General features: G+C 45.1%; 1 protein-coding gene across 7 annotated transcripts in view; it reads right to left on the bottom strand.

Moving 5' to 3' along the window:
• Positions 1-23,577, bottom strand: part of Schip1 (schwannomin interacting protein 1) — a 722,809-nt gene that overhangs the window by 5,291 nt on the left and 693,941 nt on the right. For all 7 annotated transcript variants that reach the window (XM_060378408.1, XM_060378409.1, XM_060378411.1 and 4 more), the window contains 3 exons: positions 4,471-4,588; positions 3,406-3,603; positions 2,499-2,622 (listed from right to left, as the gene is read on the bottom strand). In XM_060378408.1, the coding sequence (XP_060234391.1) occupies positions 2,499-2,622; positions 3,406-3,603; positions 4,471-4,588 (440 nt within the window). The remainder of the gene's footprint in view (positions 1-2,498; positions 2,623-3,405; positions 3,604-4,470; positions 4,589-23,577) is intronic.

Below are 23,577 nucleotides of genomic sequence, written 5' to 3'. Positions count from 1 at the left end.
TTAAAGCACAGACTGAGTATCTTTTATCCAAAATGTTCAGGGCCAGAAATGGCTCTGCTTTCTAAGTTTTTTGAGTCAGAGTATTAATATAATCATTTAGATGATTATAAAATATAAAGAGGGTTGATAAAAGTTAATCAACTCCCAGTCCAAACTATGAAACTCTTTGGATATTTCACAACATTTTGTATTTTAGATTTAGAATACTCAACCTGTATTTTCAATTCATTCATAGTGTAGTCGGAGAAGAAATTGCTAGCCACTAGAAAAAGAGCTGGATGTAAAAGCAGGGCTTTAGGGCTGGAGACACAGCTTTGTGGCTAAGAGCACTTTTTGCTCTTGCAGAGGATCTGGGTTCGGTTCCCAGCACCTACATGGGAGGTCACGACCATCTGTAAATCCAGTTCTAGAGGCTCTAATGCCCTATTCCGTGCTCTGCAGGGACTGCATGCATGTCCAGGCAGACAAAACACTCATACAGACAAAATAAAGATAAATGAAATTTAAAAACCATGTGCTAAAGAAATGTCTTTAAAAGAAAAGTCAGGGCTTTGAGGAAGTGTAAAGAGCCGTGTCTGGATTGTAGTAACTTATTTTGCATGTATGGCTGCATAACCCTTCATCTTGAGGAGCTGCTTGAGCAGCTGTGACACCTAGCTCAGAGGGAGGGGCTAGAGAGGAGCGTTGCTCTGAGAAAGAATATTCTCTGGAATCTTTCTCTTGATTCTAAAACATTACCTGGGCACTGAACACTTCTCATTTTTTATTTGGGCCTAGTGAAAAAAATTATTTTTTTCAGTTGCTCCTGGATGGCTTTCTCAATTACCACCCAACAGTGTCCACACATAGGAACCTTAGTGCACAGGAAGTTTGTTTTTGCAGACCTCTACCCCAAGACCTATATAAACTTTTAAACTTTCTATTAAGGAAAATTTCAAACTAGCATAACAGCAGAGAAATCCAGTTAATGACTCCCCACAGACCCTGCTGGCTTCAACAATGAGTAGCTTGGACTGAATGAGATGCTGAGACTCATAACCAAGCATCAGGCGGAGCTCGGGGAGTCATAAGGAAGAGTGGGAGGGAAGGACAGAAGGACCAGGAAGGGGCAAAAACACTGCAAGAAGACCAACAGAGTCAACTAAACTAGACCCATGGCAGCTTACAGAAAGGGGAACACCAACCAAAGAGCATGTATGGACTGGACCTAGGCTCCCTACCCATATGTAATGGATGGGCATTTTGATCTGCATGTGGGTCCCCTAGTAAGTTGACTGGGTGCTGTCTATGACATGGACTCTGCTGCCTGCTTTTGATCACTTTGCCTTAGCCAGGCTGCTTTGCCTGGCCTTCATGGATGAGGCGGAGCTCAGTCCTGATGTGACTTGATGTGCTGGGGCGGGGGGGGTTGGGCGTAGCTCCCCTTTTCTGAAGACAAGGAGATGGCAGATAAAGAGGGAGGGAGGGAGGAATGGGGAGGAGAGGGGGGGCTATGATCAGGATATGAAGTAAATATATGAATTAAAAATAAATAAAAAACAAAACCATAAAAAGTTAAAACAAAGCAAAACAGTGATTAGCTTGAATCATTTCTCTCCTGAGTCTATAGGACCATTTTCCAGCCATGACAGAAACATACCATTTTATCATTTTATCAGTAAATGTATCACTATGCATATCTTATATTTTTGGTTGTGAGCCTAGCCTTTAACGGCTGAGCCATCTCTCCAGCACTATACATATCTTAAAGAAAGGACTTTTTAAAAAACTCACAAGATTCCCATACCTTTAGCAAACCTACAATAACAGTGATAACAAATTGGTCTGTTTGAACGTATTTGATGGGCATTTCTCCTGCCCCTTGGAATTCCTTTCAACTGTGTAAATCCATGGGATTATACAGCCATATTCTGGGGGCTGGTGACATCACCTGGCTGACCATGCTGCCACGGGGGACTCCATCTTTTACCGGGCCAGCCATTTCTCTGTCCAATAGATGACCTCCAATGAGGGCGGTCCCTACCAACTCCCCACCCTCTCTGGATGCTTCGAACTTATACTTTGTAACTTTTCCATATTTGGAAATATACATTCGCCAGCATAAAAAAAAAAAAAAAGTTAAGTCTCCTTTGATGCGCACGATGACAGATAACTACAACAAACGTGTGCATAGTAAGGTAGAAGGGAAAACTGCAAAGCTTGCAGCCATAGAAGCTTATTCCAGAAATACATGCAGTTAAATGCATGCCCTGTGCTAGGAGCGAGCAATTTAGAAAAGGCCTGTAACCATGGTGAACACTGAACGATTTTGAAAGCTTCTGACATTTTATAGCTTAAAGGAACAAAAAGGAAAGGAAACAATAACATAGAGCTGTGACTGTCTTGATCTTGCAAACATGGAGGCAGCCCAGTGAAAACACCGAGTGATGGCCCCACGGAGCGATGGCCCCTCGGCGTCTTCCATGTCCAGCCTCCTTCCACGCGGCCCTCCCACTTACTTTCGATCTGCGAGTGGAGGTCATTGACGATCACTTGTAGCTGCCCAATCGTCATGTCTCTCAGGTCGGTGGGCTTCAAGCTTCGTTTCATCAAGCATTCGCTGATGTGAGGCATGTGAGGCAGCTGGGGACACAGGGGCGGCGCGGGTGTGAGCAGGGCACCACCGACCCTGGGGGAGACCCAGCCTCACCCTCCCGCTTCTGTCCAGGTTGGGAGCCTAAAAGGCTTCCCAGCCCCTGAGCCGCCCAATGGGGGCCCCGCAGCTAACATCCATTTCCTACGCTGATGTCCTCTGCATGCCCAAATGATACGTTGTGGGTGATCACAGGCTTTCTGGTTGGTCTCTGACACCCGAGTGACAGGGGACATAAGTGAACAGGAATAGCCCGGATGAAACGAACAACCTCGGCTGCTGTTCACTGCGCTGTACCTTACCACCAGCACGTGCTGTGCTCTGAGGGCTTTTTTCCTGGGGTCTTCAACACTCCTACTCTCACCCAGGCGCTGCTATCCACACTGCACATGGGAAAACTGACACGGGAGCCCCCCCCCCCCCGCTCCCGTCAGACCCCTGCGGCAGGCCAGCAGCAGAGCTGGCCGTGACTGCTAAGTCCGGGGCTATTCATCGCACCATACTGTCACCCTCGGAAGGTAGGGACAGCGACATCGCACTTGGGATAGAACACAGGAGCACGGGAGACCTGAATCAAGGGCCAGGGTTTACTTCCGTAAAATGCTGCCCATGTGTTTCTCAGTGTGACAGTAGAAGAGAAAAGGAAACAGGCTTCGTTCTTTCTCAACTGCTTTTAGCCAACGGCCTCAGAGAAACCCAAGTTTGCATAATTCTGGGAAAGAACCCATCCTCAGCCCCAAACGCTCGCTTGCAGGCCAGCCTCCGCTGCTTACAAGATCAGCGACGGGAGACTTTTTCCTGTTCTGTTTTTCCACTTCTACTTGCATTTTGGCCATTGGTTTGGCCATGGCCAGGGCCATTTTGGCTTCAGCTTGTAACTTCTTTTGCCTTGTGAGGAAGTCCATGTCATCCAGGGATTCGGATTCCTCCTCAGTAGTGTCTCTGTCAGAGTAGGAAGAACTCTGCTTGCTCTGGGAAAGAAGGAAAAACAGCAGCTTCAGACGCCACTCCAGGGACCACGCACTCAGGAAAGGGCACTGGCACCTGGGTCCTCTCTCAGCATGGCTGGAAGGCCTGGCAGTAGGGTCACTACCCACGTGATCTGATTGCAGCCTGCCCGTTGGTCCCAAGAATCCTACAAAGGGGCCTACTTAGAATGATTCTGTTCTGAGCACAATCAGAAAGAGCAGGAGAAGTTATCACGGGGCTGTGTTTAGTGATGGCAACCAGAGCCAGGGTCTGAGACAGTTCTCTAAGATCAGGCATCCAATGGTATCTGCCCTATGCTCAGAGGCCAATACGCACCTGCTGGTCATCGGTACAAAGGTGAAAGCCACCACAGAGGGGAAAACATCTGAGCAGCAAGCATCCATGGTTATTCTAGACTGAACACTTGGGAGAGGGCTGAGCCTCTAGTTCTAAGCCCGACAGGGAAGAATTTTCTCACACGTGTATGTATGTGTGGGAGAGTTTCCTTATCTAGTCCTGGCCACGTCTGAACTCACTGTGGAGTGAGGGCTGACTTCAAACCTTGTGATCCTTCTGCCACAGTGCTGGGATTACAAGCACACACCACCACGTCCAGCTTCCTTTTAAAACCTCTAAAAGTGTAAGTGATTTCTCTTATCGTCAACAGCTTCGATCAACATTATTAACCTCATCATGCCGTGATTTTGACTTTGCAGGCATTGTCATATTCTCGAAGCATGTGATCTCCCAAGATGCCTTTTCCTCCCGTACCCCTTAGAATGGCTGCTCCTGGTTCGCAACAGAGTAAAAGCTGAACAGCCAGGAAAGGGGACAAGGCGAGGCCTCTGCTGGTGGCCGTGTGGACTTACCATGGGGGACAAGGGCGTGTCCAAGCTGGTTTCAGTCTTGCTGTCATCGGCATCACTGTCCTTGTCACTGCCACTGTCGTTGACAAAGCATATCTGGAGGTTCATCCCGCTCTGTAGTCTGGGGAGGAACAAACAAGGCACCAATCCATGTAACTATTTGTTATCTGGCCGTAGCTAATTAACTACACTGAATTTACCAACAGAAAATAGTTTCATGAGTTCTTCATGTGAAAAAAATAATTCTATGTTGGAGCAATGTTTTTGTGTGGTGTGTTAAGGTTGTCCTTGCGGATTCAAACGCTGGTTTCAGGACCAGCAGAGAGCTGAGCACAGACCTAGCATCACCTGTCTCAGGATATGTAGACATTGCTCTCCAACTCCTTCAACTGGTTACCTCCTGGAGAAAAGGCAAGAGAGAGAGGCAGGACTTCTGGAGAGAACAGCGCTCAGGGAAAAAGAGGCACGAAGAGTCACCAACTGGATACGGAGAAAGTTGGACTAGTGAAACTGAGGAGTTGTTAAAGAACCACGTGCTAAAACATAGATGAATACAAAGGGGTTAACATAGACTATAAGAGCTATTTGGAAACAACACGAAGCTAAGGCCTAAGGCTATAAAATAAATATAAGTCTCCATGTCATTATTAAGAGCTGCGGCGGGCATAGAGAGTCCGTATGCTTTTACTTCTACATTTCTTTTTGTGGTTGTTCATGTTGGGACAGGATTTTGCTATGTAGCCTAGGCTGGCAGTCCTCTGCCTCAGCCTACTCTTTCCTGCAAATAGAAATCTCATTTTCCTGCAAACGGACCTCCCAGTATTCCATTCTTTTTTTTCCACATCAATTTGTTGCTTAAAGTTAGATGTTATAGCACCCAGTGGATAACAAACACATAGTTGGGACACAGGAAAAGATGCTTTGCGTTAGCAGTTCTGCCAATCCAGGTGAATAGACTTCAGGCGATAAAGTTGTGTGATGCAACTTAGGGGTCTGTTCTGGAAGGACAACGCAAAGAAGTTCACTGTAGCCCGTACCTCAAGACTACAGCTCTCTGAAGAAAGTCTCCCTCCTTTCCAGTAAGAGGGGATCACTTCAAGGAAACCTTTATTTAAAGCAGTTGCCAAAAGCCAACGGAGGAAGCTCACTTATGTCACTCAAACACCATAGGTTTGTCCACCCAGAGAAGCATAAAGACATCCCCAGGTGTTCAAATTACTAGAACACACGTGCTTCCGCAGACCACCTCCCGCCCTGCACCATGAGAAGACACACTGCTCGGGAGCTCGTCAAGACTCTGAAACTCCAGAAAGGATGCTCTTGGCAGCGGAGTCAGGAAGGGCAAGCACTGGCGACGAACATGGCCAGAACGGGGGGCTCAGCTCTCGGTCCTAACTTGCTTTTGAAGGTGACCCACATTGCAGTACTGTTTGGTGATTCTCAGCATCTCCAATACCCCAGGCCTAGGGAGAAGCGAGGGAGACTCCGGTGCTGCAAGGGACCACCGTGAGCCAGTCTAAGCCAGCTTTCGGGTAGAGGACACCAAACCTGCTCAGGTGTTACTGCTGTCATGAGGCTCTAATCCAACACCTGATATTTGTGTTTGGTGCTATTTATCCTCAGGAGTGAGAAACTTTGCACACATTGCTCATATGACTGATCTGACTGGAAACACAGTATCCATTCAATTGCCCGACCCTCCCCCACAACTGCACCCCTAAGTGCCTCAGCACTGCAATTAGGATGGGTATGTACTGCCACCTATCGTTAAATTTTATAATTACACAAGCTCCAGCTGACTGCGCCTTCTCTTCCTGAGTAAGTGCAGCCAGGCCACAGTCTCTGAGATGACTGGTTCCAAACCCCGAGTTTGTCCAGAGCTTGGCAGGAGGCTTGACGTGTGCTCTGTACGTGGGAAGGTGGGCAAAGGGACAGAGTCTCTTGGAGCTGACATGAGTTTCTAAAGGAACCTTACTCTAGCACTGTTCACCCATCCACTGCCATCTGAGGCTGTCAGCTGTCTGTCCATAACTAGCCCTTCATTGGTGCTGGGACATGCCTCCCTCAAACTTTCTTCACGTAGCTAGCAGAATCTACCACGTTCAGGTTTCCCTTTGATCCAGACAAATCTAATTTAACAAATTTGTGATATATGCAGTTTGCCTAAAAAGTAGATCCAGGCAATTTTAGCAATAAACTCAAGATCTAAGGTTTGGAAGGCGACAGCAAAGACAGATTGGGAACACGTTTCTATTCCACCCGAGTCTAGGATTAGGTAGCATCTCCCAGGTGTGAGTAACATCTTACAGAGAAGCATCGGCACGCTGGGGATCGACTGTGGAAATATAAAACCAGCAAGAACATCACGGAAACAAGTCAGGTGCCCAAGGACAGACATCTTCGTTCTGAAGAAAGTAGTATTATGAATTCTGTAGCTCTGCTCCAAGCTGGTCAACCACCACAAGAAGCTTCTAACACAATAGCCCCGTGGGAAACTGAACGGAGCTTGGGCGGGTCGGGGGGGGGGGGGGGGAGAGGGCTTGTAATTCCTTACAGTGGTAATCGCCAAGAATGTGACTCCCAGGGATGCTGTGACATCACAGGGTTTCAGTAAAGACATCTGCAGTGGGCTCCCATTTCAAGAGGGATTTTTCTGCCTTTAGCCTTTAATCGCATTTGAGGAGGAAGGCAGCTCTGGGTGAAACTCAACCGCATTCCCCAAGCAGAGGAGTAATGGCTGTGGGGTAATGGGGCACCAGGTCTTCTAAAGGCCCCTGTGCCACAGAGCCAAAGAACAGATAATCCCCATTCTTGCCTCCCAGCCTGGCAATGAGATGCGCAGCTGTCTGCCAGGCTTATTTCTGAAAACTGCGCTTCCCTGAGTCTCCGCCCCCACGGTAAGTCCTGCAAAGTTCAGTCTGGGCCTCATCTTCCTCTGTCTCTCGAGCACAGTGCCATGAGAAAACAACAAGATTTTGTTTATGAAAGCTATCATTTCAAAGTATCTCATGCAGGGTCATTTAATATTAAAAAAAAAAAAAGATTTATTTATGTGTGTTTGTGTCTGTGTGAGTATATTTACATACATGAGTTTGAGTGTCTGTGGAAGCCAGAAGAGGGTATCAGACTCCTTGGAGACGGGTCCTCTGGAAACGGGTGCTGGGATCTGAAGTCTGGCCCAAGCCATCTCTCTAAGGCCTTAGCTTATGTTTTGAGTGGTATTTAGCAAAACAATGCATTAAAAAAATGCCACTGGTAGGCAGTCTGCCTGGATGGTTGATTTTACTTCTGGAAGGTCTAGGCAGCGATTATCCCAGGAACCTCTTGCTGCCAGAGCTACGGACATGGAGCATCCCATCTGGGTCTGGATAGAGGGTTGCTGTTGGAGAAGGCTCAGACCCTGAAGATGTATGTCTACCGAACAGACACAACAGCATGACCAGAAGTGGCTCCCGTGTGATGGTCTTGATTGCTGAGGTGGGAGGGCACTGGGTGGAGAGATTCAGCGGCTGTGTTTTACAGGGAGAAGACCGTCTCTTGGAAGAGGGCTGCGCTGACTTCAACTGCAGTTATGAGGAACGCTGTCACAATGTGCATGGGGCTGGGAGGATGGCAGACACAGAAAGCTCTTTGCTACCAAAGGAGATCTCAAAACACAGCCAGTGGCAATACAACTCGGTAAAACAACAAAACCCAAACCCCAAACCAGCTCTTCATCAGGCAGTGATATACACTATACCCACAATCCTAGCACACAGGAAGCAGGGGCAGGAAGGTTGAGACTTGAGGTCGCCCTGGTCTGCATGAGGAGTTCTTGTCTCTAAAAGCCAGGGGACCAGCATACAGCTCAGTGATTACAACAGTGGCCTAGGACAAACAAGGCCCTGGATCTGATTGCTAGTACTGATGGGGGAAATCTGTATCTTTCAAAAATATGAAGACAACACTTGTGTTCTCTAGACAGAAGCAACTTCTTGGTTTAAGTTTTCTGGTGACTTCCAGGAGGGCAGGAAAGATCGTAAAGTAGGTTCTTGTCCTTGGGCTCAGTTTGGGGTGGTTAAAGTCTGGTCTGAGAGCAGCTCTGAAGCCCAGAGTTCCTCCTTGCTTTCTGGTTCTAGAAATTAGGATCTGGCTTAGGTATCAATGCATGATTATTTTTTTAAAAATTAATTTACTTATCCATTTTACATCCCAATCGTAGCCCCCTCCCTCCTCTTCTTCTGATCCTATCCTCCTTCCCTACTCCTCAGAAAAGAGGAGCTCACCCTACTACTAACCTACCCCTCTCATTAAGTCCCATCAGGACTGAGCACATCCTCTTCACTTGAGGCCTGGCAAGGTAGCCGTGACATGGGAATGTGTATACGTGTGTGTGTGTGTGTGTGTGTGTGTGTGTGTGCGCCTGTGTGTGTGCTCGCTGTATGAGTGCACATGTGGAGCTCAGAGGAGGTTTTCCTCTACCTCCATGCAGTTTATTCTTTTGAGACAGGGTCCTTCACTGAACCTGCAGTTTTAGCTAGGCTGGCTGGCCAGTGAACTCCAGGATCTGTCTCCATGCCTCCAATCCTGGGGTTACATGCCGTTGTCATGCCCAGCTTTTGCTGGGGATCTGAACTCGGGTCCTTGTGTTTGCACACAAGCATCCTCACTCACCAATCCATCTCCCCTGTTTTAAAATTCCACAGTCTTACAAATAAAGCTGCTACGAACACAGTTGAGCAAAAGATGCCCTTCAATGGAGGAATAGATACAGAAATTGTACAAGGAAATCGTGAAATTTGCAGGTAAATGGATGGAGCTATAAAAGGTCATCCTGACTGAGGTAACTCAGAAACAGAAAGACATTCATGGTATATACTCACTTATAAGCAAATATTAGCCGTATAATATAGGACAGCCATCAACAGACCTAAACACTAAGGAGGACCCCTAGGGAGGATGCTTAAATCTCATTCAGAATGGCAAACAGGATAGACACCAGAAGCAGTGGAAGAGAGGAAGCAGGAGGGGAGTCTACTATAGAGGGTCTTCTGAAAGGATTCACCCAACAGGGGATTGAAGCAGATGCTGAGACTCAGGGCCAAACTTTAAGAGTTCAGGGAGTCTTACGGAGGAAGAAAGGGGTGGGAATAGAGTGACATGGAGGGGACAGGAGCCCCACAAGGAGATCTGAGCCTAAGGGGTCTTGCAGAGACTGATGCACCAACCAAGGACCATGCATGGAGAGGACCTAGAGCCCCTGATAAGATGTGGCTGACTGGCACCTCAATCTCCATGTGGATCTCTGAGTGAGGGGAACAGAGGCTGCCTCTACCATGAACTCGGTTGCCTGCTCTTTGATCACTCGCCCCTGGTGATTCGGCCTTACTAGGTCAAAGAGGAAGAGGGTTCAGGCAGTCCTGATGAGACTTGATAAGCTATGGGCAGATGGCAAAGGAGCAGACTAGGGGAAGGGGATAGGATTCAGAAAGAAGGAGGGAGGGTGGGACTAGGAGTAAGTAGTTGAGGGAGGGGGCTTCAATCGGGATATAAAATTGTGAAAAAAATAAAAATTAAAATAAAAAAATTCTACAATCTTCTCTCATACCTTGACTCCACCATCAATCCCTGAATAGGCTCTCGTGCTGGTGGATGTGTGTCTTCATCTCAGAGATCAGAACCAAAGCCCCAGGAACACAAGAGCTCTGACGAAAGCAGTGAATGCACCCCAGTGTCCTCTAGCTGGCTGCAGACGTTTGAGCAAGGCCATCCACGCTCAAGTCAGATCAGCAGAACTGCCCAGCTGAGGTGGGCTCTGGAGAAGGACCCTTACCACTGAAGGCAGTGGGTGTCACTGAGTGTCATCCTTGTGGCAACGGGTAATGGTCTGAGGTTGCACGCAGAGCAGGCGATCACACGCTGGACTTCCGATTTTTGAATCCAGTGAAATGTCCTCCCACCAAACCTTAATCAAGTCTTTTTGTTTAGTAGAAGCTACCTCTGTTTGACAGCATAATTTTACAGGGCTCATGCCTCCCATCGTTGCTAGTAATTTCAAGGCGACTGTACAGCCTACCTCAGGAAACAGAGCAAGAGGGAACTTCCATATGCCTATGGGTTTCCGGCTTGCACTGCTCATTAATCGTCTACAGCCAGTGTGGATTGCTAGCCACGGCCTGCAGTGCCATTCATAACTCAACAGCTCCGACTCGTTTGTGGCCAAGCTGTTGGAATACATTATTTCCATTTATTTGAGTGGATCTTTGATGCATTATTCAAAGGTTTTATACATAATGAATACTCACCCATATTTTTCATGGCATTTTTTTTTCCTGTTTCATATTGATTTCAAAAGGGACAGAGCATAAAATATGGATTATAACTACCCAAGGGTATGTATAAATGCATTTCATTTCTCTGGGACTATGTCATGATACATGTGAGAACAACTACTAAGTTTTGGGTGAGTGCTAGCTGCATGCTGTGTGGGAAGGTTTACCAAGTCAAGAGGACATGCTACTGCTTGGTAAAGAACTGTAAGATACTTCTCCATCCCACAAACTCTGCCTCGTTCTTTCCCCCCATTTTCTGTGCCTTGTAGATATTTACCTTGGAAACTACACTAATGCCTACTGCTGTTTAAAAAAAAAAAAATGACAAAGGAACGAGATTTCTACTTTTTCCACATTTATTATGAAAACCCAAGGCTACAGCTTATTTTATTCTATTGGGATTGTGTAAACTTCCTCTTGCTTAGGGGTATAGTCAAGAAACAGGAAAACACTCTATTGGACTTTAAAAAATCATTTTGTCTATGTAGTAGCTGCTGATGTTGCTGGTTCAACAGATGGCATCACCACATAGAAGCACCGTAAATGATTTTCCTACGCATGCATGCAGAGAAAAGTATTGCTTGATTGTTCATTCCTTCATTCATTCATTCATGGATCAGGCAACACACTTTTTAATTTGCTACAGCACCACTACACTCTATTGGTTTTAATTTGGATTATCTTGCTCATTCCAGTTCATTGTTGGACCTGACAGGCCTTTTATTGGTTCTTGGCCTCTATAACTGGAGGAGGCCTGGCAGTTGAGAGAGCACTGAACCCAGGTTTTCTAACAGGTAGCAAGTGCCTGAGTCATCAGTCAGAAATGTGGAAATACACACAGTGGAAGGGAACTCAGAACACTTGGTGGACAGTCCCCCATTCCATAGATGCAAAAGTACACACTTTTGCTACCTGGACATTAATAAAGTAAGGTGCTATCCAGGAATGCTAAAGCAGAGCGCTTCAGATTAAAGGAAGTAAGGCTGGCAGACGGATGAACCCAGGAGAAAGCCGGGAGGGCCCTTCTCCAGAAACTGTGTGTTCAGAGAAGCTAATGGGTATTTCTAACTAGGTGCCAGCTAATGGGTGCCAGCTGATGGGGGAACGTGTCACTTTATGTCTTGTCCTGACCTGGCATCTTAAAAGATAGGGAAATAACTCTAAAGGCGGTGAATGTGTGAACCGCTAGCTATCACTGGGGTTTCTTCTCTGTACCCCCCGAACCCCCCATTCTGCTCCCACCTTTAAGGCTAGTTCTCAGTTCTCCTTTCTGTACACGTCTGCAGCACGGCTGACAGGCTTCCAAGGCCTCAGAGTCTCCTCAGTGGCTAAGCAGCTGGCAGAATCAGGGCCTCCATCCACCAGCCCATTCCCTAACCGAGGCCGGGGGGGGCTATAAATACTTGCATTCCTCAGACAGCTGTTGGTTCTCATTCCACATCAGTGTCAATTTCCTTCACTAATGACCACTTCCCCGTAATTGAATTTGGAATTACAGGATTCTAATGTCGGGAAAATGTATTTCCAAGAGGAACACTCTCCAGTATGAATGGAAGGCCCAAACAAGCCCTCTTAGGTGGTAATAGGCACAAAATAGCTGTCCCTCCTAGATGTCAAATGTGGTCTACTTTCATCTTAATTGAGTTCTGATAATTTCCAAATGGCCTATTTATGAAATAAAAAGTTGCCATTTTCGAGCATCTATTTTATGCCAGGCCCTTTACCTACCTTCCTTAGGAAGTACGGCGTGGGGACCTTGCTTTACACATGAAAGGTAAAGCCCCAGACAGGTAAACTGCACAAGGCCCCAGGGGCATGTGTCCTCCCTGCGATAGGACACTTTAAGAAGGGTAGAATGAATTCATAAATGAGAGAGAGAAGATGAAAAAAAGAAACAAAATAAAACCAAAATGAGACAAAAAGCTGGAAATGGAAATGCTTAAGAATAAACGGTGAAATATGATGAGTTACTCAGCTAGCAAACGCACTCACTCATGCATGCACTCATGCATGTACACACACACACACACACACACACACACACTGGAATAGCTATAAAGGCCTGATATAGCCTTAAGTGAGAAAAAAATGGCCATAAACAGTAGCTACAGTATGATTTCAGTTTTATACACAAAAATGCATACAGAAGGGCCAGTAGCTGGGCGGGAGAGACACACCTGCTGTGTCTGATGAGCTAGGTTTAGTCCCCAGGACTCACCATAATGGAAGGCACCGACTCTTACAAGTTGCCTTCTGTGGCCACGACTCACACGTGCTCCCCACCCCACAAAAAGAGAGAAAACGTAGGCAGTATTTCAAACATATAGGTAAGATGGGAAAAAATAGACCTAAAGACTTTTTTGACGGAAGACATTAAGTTGACTTTAGACTTGTCTCTCTTGAACGCCTCTGAGCTGTCATGTGTGGGTGCATAGTAAGGATTAAAAAAGGGAAAGGAGAGAAAGTGAGAGTTGGCGGCCGAGCCTGTGTGCTGGAGGAAAGGTGAGTGGGGCTCAGCGTTTGACAGCTGCTGTCTGACTCAGACCACACTGAAGCACGCCGTGTATGACTCACGCTTGAGTCAGTCCAGGCTCGGGTTTGGCAGGCTGCTCTGGACAGTGGAGATGATCCGTGGGCAGCTAGGAACCCGATTCCTTGTAAGGGAACAGTTCTGTGGACAGTCTCTTATGGTCGCCCATGGGCAACCCTCCCAGCCTCAACCCCATTCCTCTCCTTGAGCCGGCCATAACCATAGACCCTAATAACTGGCGGAAATGTAAACTGTTGCATTTTTCAAAGCCAGCCATTCTGCTTACTCTGCGCAGGCCCTGAACTGAAAGTTCTCTCTCCTGTTGATAGCTGCTAAAGCCATGCAGGGTAGAAACGTAAGCCTTCCTTTGTCAGGTGTCTAAGTGCCTCCTGTGAAAATATGTCGGACAAGGGCCAGCGACTGTGTGATCTTTGAGAATAACTGGCTTGGTCAGGTTTGTTTGTTTGTCTTTTGGTATTGGTGATGGGGTGATGGAACCCAGAGCCTCTCACACACACCAAGATCAAGCTCCACTGAGCTCTGAAGTTCTAAATGAATACTTTAATTCAGATTATTTTATACTTTTCAACATGGAAACACAGCTCTCGCCTCTTTCATGGTCATACTGAGAAACGCTTAGAGGTGGCTACTTGACCTTGGTTCCATAGTAAGCTTTGCCTTAAAAACAGCCCTTTCAAGGTTACCCTCTGGGGCTGAGGAGATGGCTCAGTGGTTAAGAGCACTTGCTGCTCTTGCAGAAGACCTGGGTTCTGTTCCCAGCACCCAGCCGGCAAGGGTGCCGCTGTGGGGACAAGAAAGACAGAAAGGTGCTATGGGTGGTGTAGGAGAGTTCAACTCTGATGGGACACGTTCCAGGAAACCTTCACTAATGTGTTTCTTACTTTTTTTTTTTTTTTTTTTGGAGCGGGGTCTCATGTGCAAGAGACACACACGATAAAGTGTCTGTCCATGAGGACAGCTGCACACATGAATTCATAGCACTGTTGTTGCTTTCACACATGATCTGTGTGACCGAGCCAGCGGCATTCCAGCATGGAAGGGAAGGAGGTGCACGAGTCCCTACCCTTGACTGAGAAGCCGCTGGGGGAGGGAAAGTCGGGGTTTGTTATGGGTGTGGCCCCCGGCAGGCGGCTCATAGGCCAATAGATGTCCCCACCCCAGCGTGTGGGCAACACACGCGGGACGACGTGGAATAGCAAACAAGAAAACACAAAGCTGGGAGGGGCTGAGAGGTGGCAGGCAGTTCTGAAAGGAGTTAGGGGGAGAAGTGGGGATGAATGCGTTCAAAATAACTGTGTGAATTTCTCAAAGAACTGATAAAACAGCATATAAAAAAGTACATGTCCAAAGAAGTCTAAAATGCGTCTCTCAACAACTAACATCAAAATTCACAGTGCCGAGGGGGCATTTAATAGGCAGTAGTGTGCTCACGCGAGTGCACATGTGCACACACACACACACACACACACACACACACACACACACCCTTCATGTGCTATAATGAGCACTACGCAGAAGCAATAAAAATATAACAGAAATAACGATAGCAAATAGACCAGGCCCCTTTCTGGGTACTCTCTCGCTGTCTTCACGGGAACCTTTCGAAGAAGGCACAGTTATCACCCCCATTTTACAGATCAGGAGACTGAGGCACAAGTGACGTCATCAGCAAGCACTACCAAGTGGCAGTCAGGACTCCAAGTCAGGTCCTACCCGCCATGCTCTCCTCACTTCTAATGAGTGACCCAGACGGCGCTCTGGAGCACGTGTAGGTGCAGAGGCACTGATGTGAACGGAGTGAGGGGGTGCAGCTCGGCTGAGCTACCCGGCTGAGCGCTTGACAAGTATCAAGGTTCTGAGCTCAGGGACCAGCACCGAGAGAGAAGAAGTGATGCTCTGAAACCCCAGACATCCAGCTCACTGCTGTCAGCGGTCATAACTTCCAGGCCCAGCCCACGTGCGCGACCACTGTCCAAAGGGCGTGCAAACTGCGCTGGGGGTATCATGAGAACATGTCAAAGATGATGCGAATGAAAGCTAAATCCTTGAAGCTCTTTTAATTAACCATTCAGCTGTCCGCCGGAGCCATTTTTAATATAACATGTACCCTGTGACCACCCCGCCTATTTTTTTCAATAGCTCAGACAATTGAATTCTCATTGTTGATAAAAAAAATTCATAAGACAGGGTACAGCTGGTTATGCCTTTAGCAAGATGTCAAATTCAGCCTGCACAAAATTAATTGCACCTAATTAAACTGGGGTCATTGGCATTATTGTAAAGCAAGGGTATTTATTAGACAAGGAAAATTTCACAAATACCAATTTACTTTTCTTTCAGTTTTGTGAAAGAGAAGAATTGCTTACTTAATTAAATTTGCTTTGCTGTTTTAATCTTATTACTTCTCAAAAGATCCACTTTAAATCCCGCCTCGCTTTTGAAATTGGGTAATATTTTAGAATACTAGAGGTCTTCTTGAAACAGTCAAAACAGATAGGCTTTCTGGGGAGTGCCAGGTGACTACAAAAAGTTAATGCACAGCCATGATCTGCCGTGATGCTGGTGCTACCAACTTGAAGAGTTTCTAAAACCAATGAATGGCATACATGTGAGGTTAATGTGACATTTCAAAGGTGCACCGTGCCCTACAAATAAGTCACTTTGGTATGTACATCTTATTTCAAGGAAGATGCTGCAGAGCCAATCTCGCTGCACTGAGGCAGGTCTTCCTCTCTCTCATGCTGGGCTGATACAGCCGCTCCTTTCACTTCCAGGAAATTATGCAAAAATTATTACTGTTAAAAGTCAAGACAGTGATTCATTTTCCTGGCAAATAATGCTGGCTTGTTTCACACACACACACACACACACACACACACACACACACACACACACACACAGTTCTCATATTGAAAGCTCTGTGAATCTCATTTCTTTAAATCCTCCTTGTTTCACTGTTAACGGGTCTAGCTAAGCTGGCCCTGCTTCCTGCCCTCCACCCAAACACAGAGGAGGTAGCAGTTGCTTGCTACTGGCCTTGCTTCAGCCACTCGCTCAAACATAGAAGGCCAAGAAAGAAACGAATTCATTCTTCAAACCAGCTGCTGAAAAACACTCTGGGGAGTTTGTTTTTATCGTACAGCCTGGAGGGGAAAACACGGCTCATCTAGGCTAGTCAATGGCGCCACATGCATGATAAAGATGCTTCTCTACTTACATAGGTCAAAGAAAATCCATCTCGGAGTTAAGGTAAGAAGAGAAGGAAAACCAGGTTGATCTGAGGCTACTGTGAAGAAAGGAAGGGGATGTTTTCTTCTGGGTGCCAGGTTGGGGTGGAACGCTCACAAATTAAAGATTTCCTAGCTGCCTATGGGTACTGACTATTCCAACAGCTAGGCCTGTTCCTATCCCCTCAGTGCTAAGCTATGTCATCTTAAAATGTGGAAACAATAACCTATCATTACCGTGGCCAGTGAAAAGTTTCCAGGGAAGCGTTATGCTAGTAGCAAAGGAAAGCTGGGAGCAGTGACATGCTAGTATACTCAGCACTCGGGGGACTGTGGCAGGTGGACTGTGGCAGGTGGACCGAAGGGTGAAGGCCAGCCTTCACTAGAGAGCAAGATCTGCTCCCCACCAAAAACACTACCCAACCTGGTATTTCTTGGAAACCTCATTTCAAAAAATTGGTAATCCATTTTTCTTATTTCCTACTAAGCAGTTAAGACCTTCTTCAAAATGATAAAAGAACGACAAAGATCACAGGGTCTCAGGCTAAGCAGGCGATTATGTCCGGATTAGCAAATCTTGAAGGGAAATGTGGCACTCCGCGGATACCACACTCCGGTGCAAGTCATGTCTAATGAGCTGTGTTATGCAGCAATAGCCAACGTTCTTTGGCTATAGTATTAGGCATAAAAATGTCTTTATGGGATTATTGTAAGCCTAGCTTACATTTAACAGCTTACCACTTTTAAGAAACTGCTTTAAGAAATATCAGCACCTAGAAAAACCCAGCCGGGCTGAAACCTACTGGACCACCTCATACTTGAACACATTTGGACTCTCACCTCCTTCAGATCTCTTAGAGAATATGACTATTTTTTTTTTTTTCGGATAAATTCACATCCTTTAGAAAACATAAACAGGAGACAGATTAGGTTTCCAAAGATCCTTTTCACTTCAGTAGGCCCTGCCTTACAAACCAAGCTCACAACTTCAGAATCCAATATTTGGCAGGGTGTTTTTGGACAGGGTCTCTCTTGGTGACGCCAGCTTGCCTGGTGCTTGGCACACTGGCCTCCAACTCACTCTAACCCTTCTGCAGCAGTCTTCTTGGTGCTGGAGCCTGCACTATCAAGCCTGGCTCTGCCAATTAATCTTAAACCCTGCACTCCATTTCATATTGAGAACTATCAGCTTCAGTGTAGTGGATTCACAATAGGTCTCTCCGGTTCTGGTTGTTTAACTAACCCAACACACACCTGTTCTTGCACATTCTGGAGTGCCGTACTGCTGAGCCGACATCCTGAAATACCTTTGTAGGATGCAAAGCATTTGCAGCCCAGTGAAGTGCTTTTGGAACGACTGGCAGGGACTGGGTGGGAGGGAGATGCAGAAGGGAGAGAGTAACCAGCATACATTCTAACCAAGCCCAAAGAAAAACTACATCCCAATAGCCTTGATGACCACAGGTTATGTAATAAGGATACATAAAAGCAGTTTTCCTGGAGTTCCCTCCTCCCCCACCTACATTATGGCTGATGAGGATGATGACGGTCAATCATAACAGACTTTCTATTTACAGGATAAAGTGATGTTTCTTGGGAACACTTAGGATCCTCATTAAACATAATCTTGAGGGAAACTAGAAAAGTCATCATGGTCTCACAGATGATGGGCTCTTCTCAGAACAGAGATGAGCCCATCTGAAAGAACAGGCTATAAATAACCTCTCCAAGGCAAGCCAACAAGCACAGCTTGTTATGTGCTACCGTGAAGCAGATTTGTGTTTGCATAGCTGTCTCCAGGGGGAAGAGGAGCCAGTGCTTTTCCAATTTGGCTCTGCTGGAAGTCTCAAGTGGTTCTGGGAATTCTCGGGGGACGGGATGGAGGGAGGCACCAAGGATACAGAAGGCGGAAGAGGAAGGAAAGGAGGGAGCATTTTCAGATGCCCCAATTTCTGACTATCAGTGCTCCTCAATTGGAAAGGGACCATTTTGTTTTTGCATATAGGGTTTCTTCATGGAATTTTACCTGAGAAGATATTTCTGCTGAAGTTGGGTAGGTGTACTTTTTTTATTCCCAGCACTTGAGAAGCAGAGGCAGGCTACTCTTGGTGAGTTTGAGGCCAGCCTGGTCTACATATTGAGTTCCAGGCCAGCCAGAGCTACATAGTGAGGCCTTGTCTCAAAAAACAAAAACAGAAAACCAAACCAAACCAAGACAAGTATTGCAAACCTCCATGAGACTTAAGCATAGTATAGTGAATATCACTATCTCTCTGCTCTTAGGAAACTCTACTAAACTAACATCTGTCAATGAAAGAAAGATGGAAAGAACAGGGAAAAAACAGCACATAAGAGTATGAAAAACTCTGGAGGATAATGTGAAATGTACAGAGGGATTTAATGTGTGTGTGTAGTCTTGATAAGGGTAATAGGGATAAACAGAAACCCAAATCAAGATCAAGGTAAGTATGAAAACAACGGGAACATGGATGTTTCTTTTTAATAAAGCGGCCAGGAAAGGTCTGAGGAGATGATACATTAAATAAATAAATAAACCAATTAAACTAAAACCTAAAAGTTTCGATTCTTACACTTCTGAAAGTGTAAAGAAAATGGAGAAATACCTAGAAGAATACATCTCATCAGAATTGACTCATGAAAGAAGTAAAAAGGTGCAATAAGATACCATTTAAGGAATGGAAGCAGTTTTGAAACAGACACTTAGCTAGCAGACCAATGCTCGTGACTTCACAGAAGCAAATCATTACAACCTTATGTTGACATTTTGGGGGATAATATGAAATTTAAGTGCCCGCTCATTTTTAAACCTGCATAATTCTAAAACCAGAAAAAATATTATAAGAATATGAAGGACCCATGTCAATCATGACTATAAATGTAACAGTCTTAAGCAAGATAATAAAAATAAAATGGCTGAGCATGGTACATGCCTGTAATCCCAGCACTCAGGGAGGCAGAGGCAGGTGGGTCTCTGTGAGTTCAAGGCCAGCCTGGTCTACAAAGGGAGTTCAGGACAGCCAAAGTGACACAGAGAAACCCTGCCTTTACCACCCTAAATAAATAAATAAAATTTAAAAATAGATAAAGAGAGAAAGAAAGATAGAAAAAAGGAAAAATATGAAAAAAAGATAATTTACTCCAATCTGCTTAGGTTTATATTGGATAGGCAAGGATAATTCAACATTTTGAAAATCTATAATGTATGGCACTGATTCATTAACAGATCAAGATAAAGTGACAAAGATATTTCAGCAGTGAAGAAAATTCATGTGGTAGAATTAAAGGTCCACATGTGATCAAAGTTCTTTGTAAATTATTAATAGAAGGGAACACTACTAATTCTATAAAGAGAATGATTAGATAAAACATATAATTAACATCACCCTAAACAGGGAAATTGTAGAACTAGTCTGTTCAATATCAGGAATGAGCTAAAGATTCTAACCACTGTGATTTCATTCACTGTTTTCAGATACCTATCACGTACAAAAGAAACAGGGACAGAAACCAGAGGCACGGTGTTGGAAAGAAATAAATCAAGCCACTGTACTTTGCAGAAGATAGTATTGTTTAAAAATCCCCAAGCCTTTGGTAGCCCACAGATAACTATGAGAAATTACAGGTGATGTCAGCCATAGTAAAGCAGGTATAGGACCCACTGGTGATAGAGCACAGTGGTAGTGCACTGCCTAGCACGCACAAGGGCTGGGTTTGAACCCCTGTACGGAAAGGGGCTAAAGACGGTAAGCTAGCTTAAGAGGTTAGTTGCATTTCTCTTCAGCAGCTACTAACAAGAAGACTTTATTAAAGAGAGTTTAGGGTGGCAGAAGAGGAAGTATGTACAAATAAGTATATCAAAGCTTCGGGGCATCTCTAAATGGAAAAACACAAATCCTGAGTTTCAAAAAGATGTAATAAATGAAAGACAGACCATGTTCATAGATAAGAAGATTTTGTATTATAAAAACGCAATTCTTTCTAAATTGATGTATACATAGATTCAATGATGAGCTTTAGAAAATCTGTGAAAGCATTTTCCTGAACTTGATTAGATGATTTAAATTTACGTGGAGGAAAAAACAAAACAAAACAAAACAAAACAAGATGTCTTCTCTCATTTTATTAAGTGTTAATTTTTTTGCTTGGTTGTAAAAGATTAAGGAGACTTGACTATCCAAGCATTGTGATGTATTTTGAAGCTATAGTAATAAAAATTATAGTTCTGGAGCAACAGTAGAAAAAATGAAATAAACAGGTGAAATAAATAGTGTGAAATAAATAGTCCCATGACTGTAGCACATGAGCAAGCATGACCTCCGAGATCCTTGAGTAAAGGATGGGTTAATCGTCAAACAATAGAATTGTTGTTATAAGGGCAAGAAAAAAGCAGTTTTCTCTCTATAACTTAAAAAGAAATCAACCCAGTGATTACAGACTTCTAAAATTTGAACACTTTCAACTCTTGGTAAGAAGACTTGCAAATATCTGTGGCACCATGAGATAGAGAACGTTTTCCTTTGGTTTTTGAGACAGGATTTCATATAGCCTATGTTGGCCGTAAACTTGCCACCTAACCGAGGGGAGTCTTGAGCTTCTGATTCTTCCACCCACACCTCCTGTGTGCTGGGATTACAGGCAAGTGCCACTATGCCCAGTTAAGAAAGAATTCTTATGCAGAATTACAGGCAACAGTGACTAGAAAAAAAAATTGGATTATCTATATTAAAATCAAGACTTAAGGTCACAAAGACATAGGAAAGTAAAAAACAAGTTACAAGCTGGGAAAAGGTATTTGCAATGTGTATTTAGGATTCATAATATGAAATAATATTATGATTAAATAACCTTGATTAGAAAAAGGACACACATTAAAAGAAGAAGAGGAGGAAGAAGAAGAGAAAGGAAGAAGAAGGAAAACAGAAATTTGAAATAATACAGACATTTCACAGAAGCAATACAACTAGTTAATAAACACAGCAATATGCTGCCATATTCCTATTCAATTAACAAACAGTTTTTGAAAGGCAATTTAAATGCTGAAAGGTCTCAGAGCCACAGGATCTCTGATCTACAATGCTGGTAGGAGAGTATCCTGTGGCTGCTGTGTTGGTAAATGATTGGCATTATCTTGTCAGTGTGAACATTCACGTATTTTTCTCACAGGTCCGTCCTCACGTGCACACCCAGAAAAATTCTCCCACCTATGCAGAAGGCATGGACAAGAGGGTTTATGAGCAGCAATGTGACAACAGCAAGTATTCTAAAGCATCCCAACGACCATCATGACAAAAGTGGCTCTATAAACTACTGTAGTCACTCGGTAGAGTATACAGTGGAATTTATGCGTACTTGGGCAGAAAGTATAAAGAGCCAGCTCCTATCCCTGTTACAACAGCGATGTGCCTCAAGTAACTGAAACATGCTACACGGGTATACTGGCTGGTTCTGTGTCAGTTGACACAGCTATAGTTATCAGAGAGGAAGAAGCTTCAGTTAGTGATCAATGGGGGAGGTCCCAGCCCACTGTGGGTGGTGCCATCTCTGGGCTGGTGGTCCAGGGTTCTGAAAGCAGGTTGAGCAAGCCACAGGGAGCAAGCCAGTAAGTAGCACCCCTCCACAGCATGAGCTCCTGCCTCCAGGTTCCTGCCGTGTTTGAGTTCCTGCCCTGACCTCCTTTGATGATGAACAGTGCTGTGGAAGTGTAAGCTGAATAAACCCTTTCCTCTCCATCTTGCTTTTTGGTCGTGGTGTTCTGTTACAGCAATAGAAATCCTAACTAACACAATGGGTCAGGTGGAATGTCTGATCTTATTAACACACACGTTAGATAGTTAACTGATCCTAAGAAAGGAAGGGTAGGTAGCAGGTCTGTGGGCGGAGTGTGATGAAGATAAATTCCCCCCCCCCTTCTAGAGTTAAAACAGTAGGTGGTTATTTGAAATAAAACCTGGGAACAGAAGCATGCTATTTAGAGATACGTCATCGGTAAACACCTGAGGCAGCAGCCGAAGAGCTACACCATACCGCTTCTAGAGAGGAGAACAAGATGGGGGAGTGTGCATGAACACACCTTACAATATACGGTTTTGTACATTAAAGACCGCAGGAGACGGGGAATGATGAATATGATTACTGCCACCTTCCTGGAGACATGTAAACACTTCATTAATATGTAAATACACACTTGTTTAATACGTAAACACACTTTGGATTAATATGTAAATACATCCTACCAAAATACCTGACAGATCACAAATATACTAAACACATCTGATAAGAGTATGTAGGTCTGAGTTTACAAACGAGGCCTCTCCCCACTTGTACCAGATGGAAGCACACTGCTGAGCAGGAGACGGGTCTCCTAGACAAGACACTCTGGGCCCTTGGGGCCAGAGCAGAGGGCAATAGCAAATCTGAAAGGCCATTACACAATGGTCCAATCTCCTTATTTCCCACTCAGAGGCATAAGGATGAGTAAAACTAAATGAACTCTTATTGTCATGATGCAAAGTACATTAAGAAAAAGCCCCAGGTCTCCAGACCAGAATGCTTTGTGGCACAGCCACTGGGAGGTGAAACGCCAGTGAGCAGACTAACTTTCTAGCTCCTCGGGGGAATTCTGTGGGAGGAGGCTGGCACCCTGCGAAGGAAGCGATGCCTAACATTCCATGGGCCAGTTAGTGCTTGCCCCATAGTGCACCCACTCACCAGAATCTTGAAAAAAACATGCACTCACTGGAGCATATCTGTCCTCCAATCTGCGCTCGCTTACATGACTCTCTAAGGATCAGGCAAGGCTGTTTAAGATCAGACAGGGCAGGAAGAGGGGGATGTCGGGTTCCCTCATTCTGGGCCTCACATGTGGCAGGGATTCGGTAGTGATCTGATTGACTGACGGCATGCGCACGACCGTTTGCTGTTAGCACTGGGCTCAATGCGGTCAACATATGCAGCATTTACGTAGGGTGCATTTGCACTAGGCTCAAAGGACAGAGAAACA

The sequence above is a fragment of the Meriones unguiculatus genome, chromosome 2 (assembly GCF_030254825.1).
Source record: "Meriones unguiculatus strain TT.TT164.6M chromosome 2, Bangor_MerUng_6.1, whole genome shotgun sequence".
Lineage (NCBI taxonomy): Eukaryota > Metazoa > Chordata > Mammalia > Rodentia > Muridae > Meriones > Meriones unguiculatus.
Note: the sequence above shows the minus strand (reverse complement) of the source record. Positions and strands in the feature narration are given on the sequence as shown.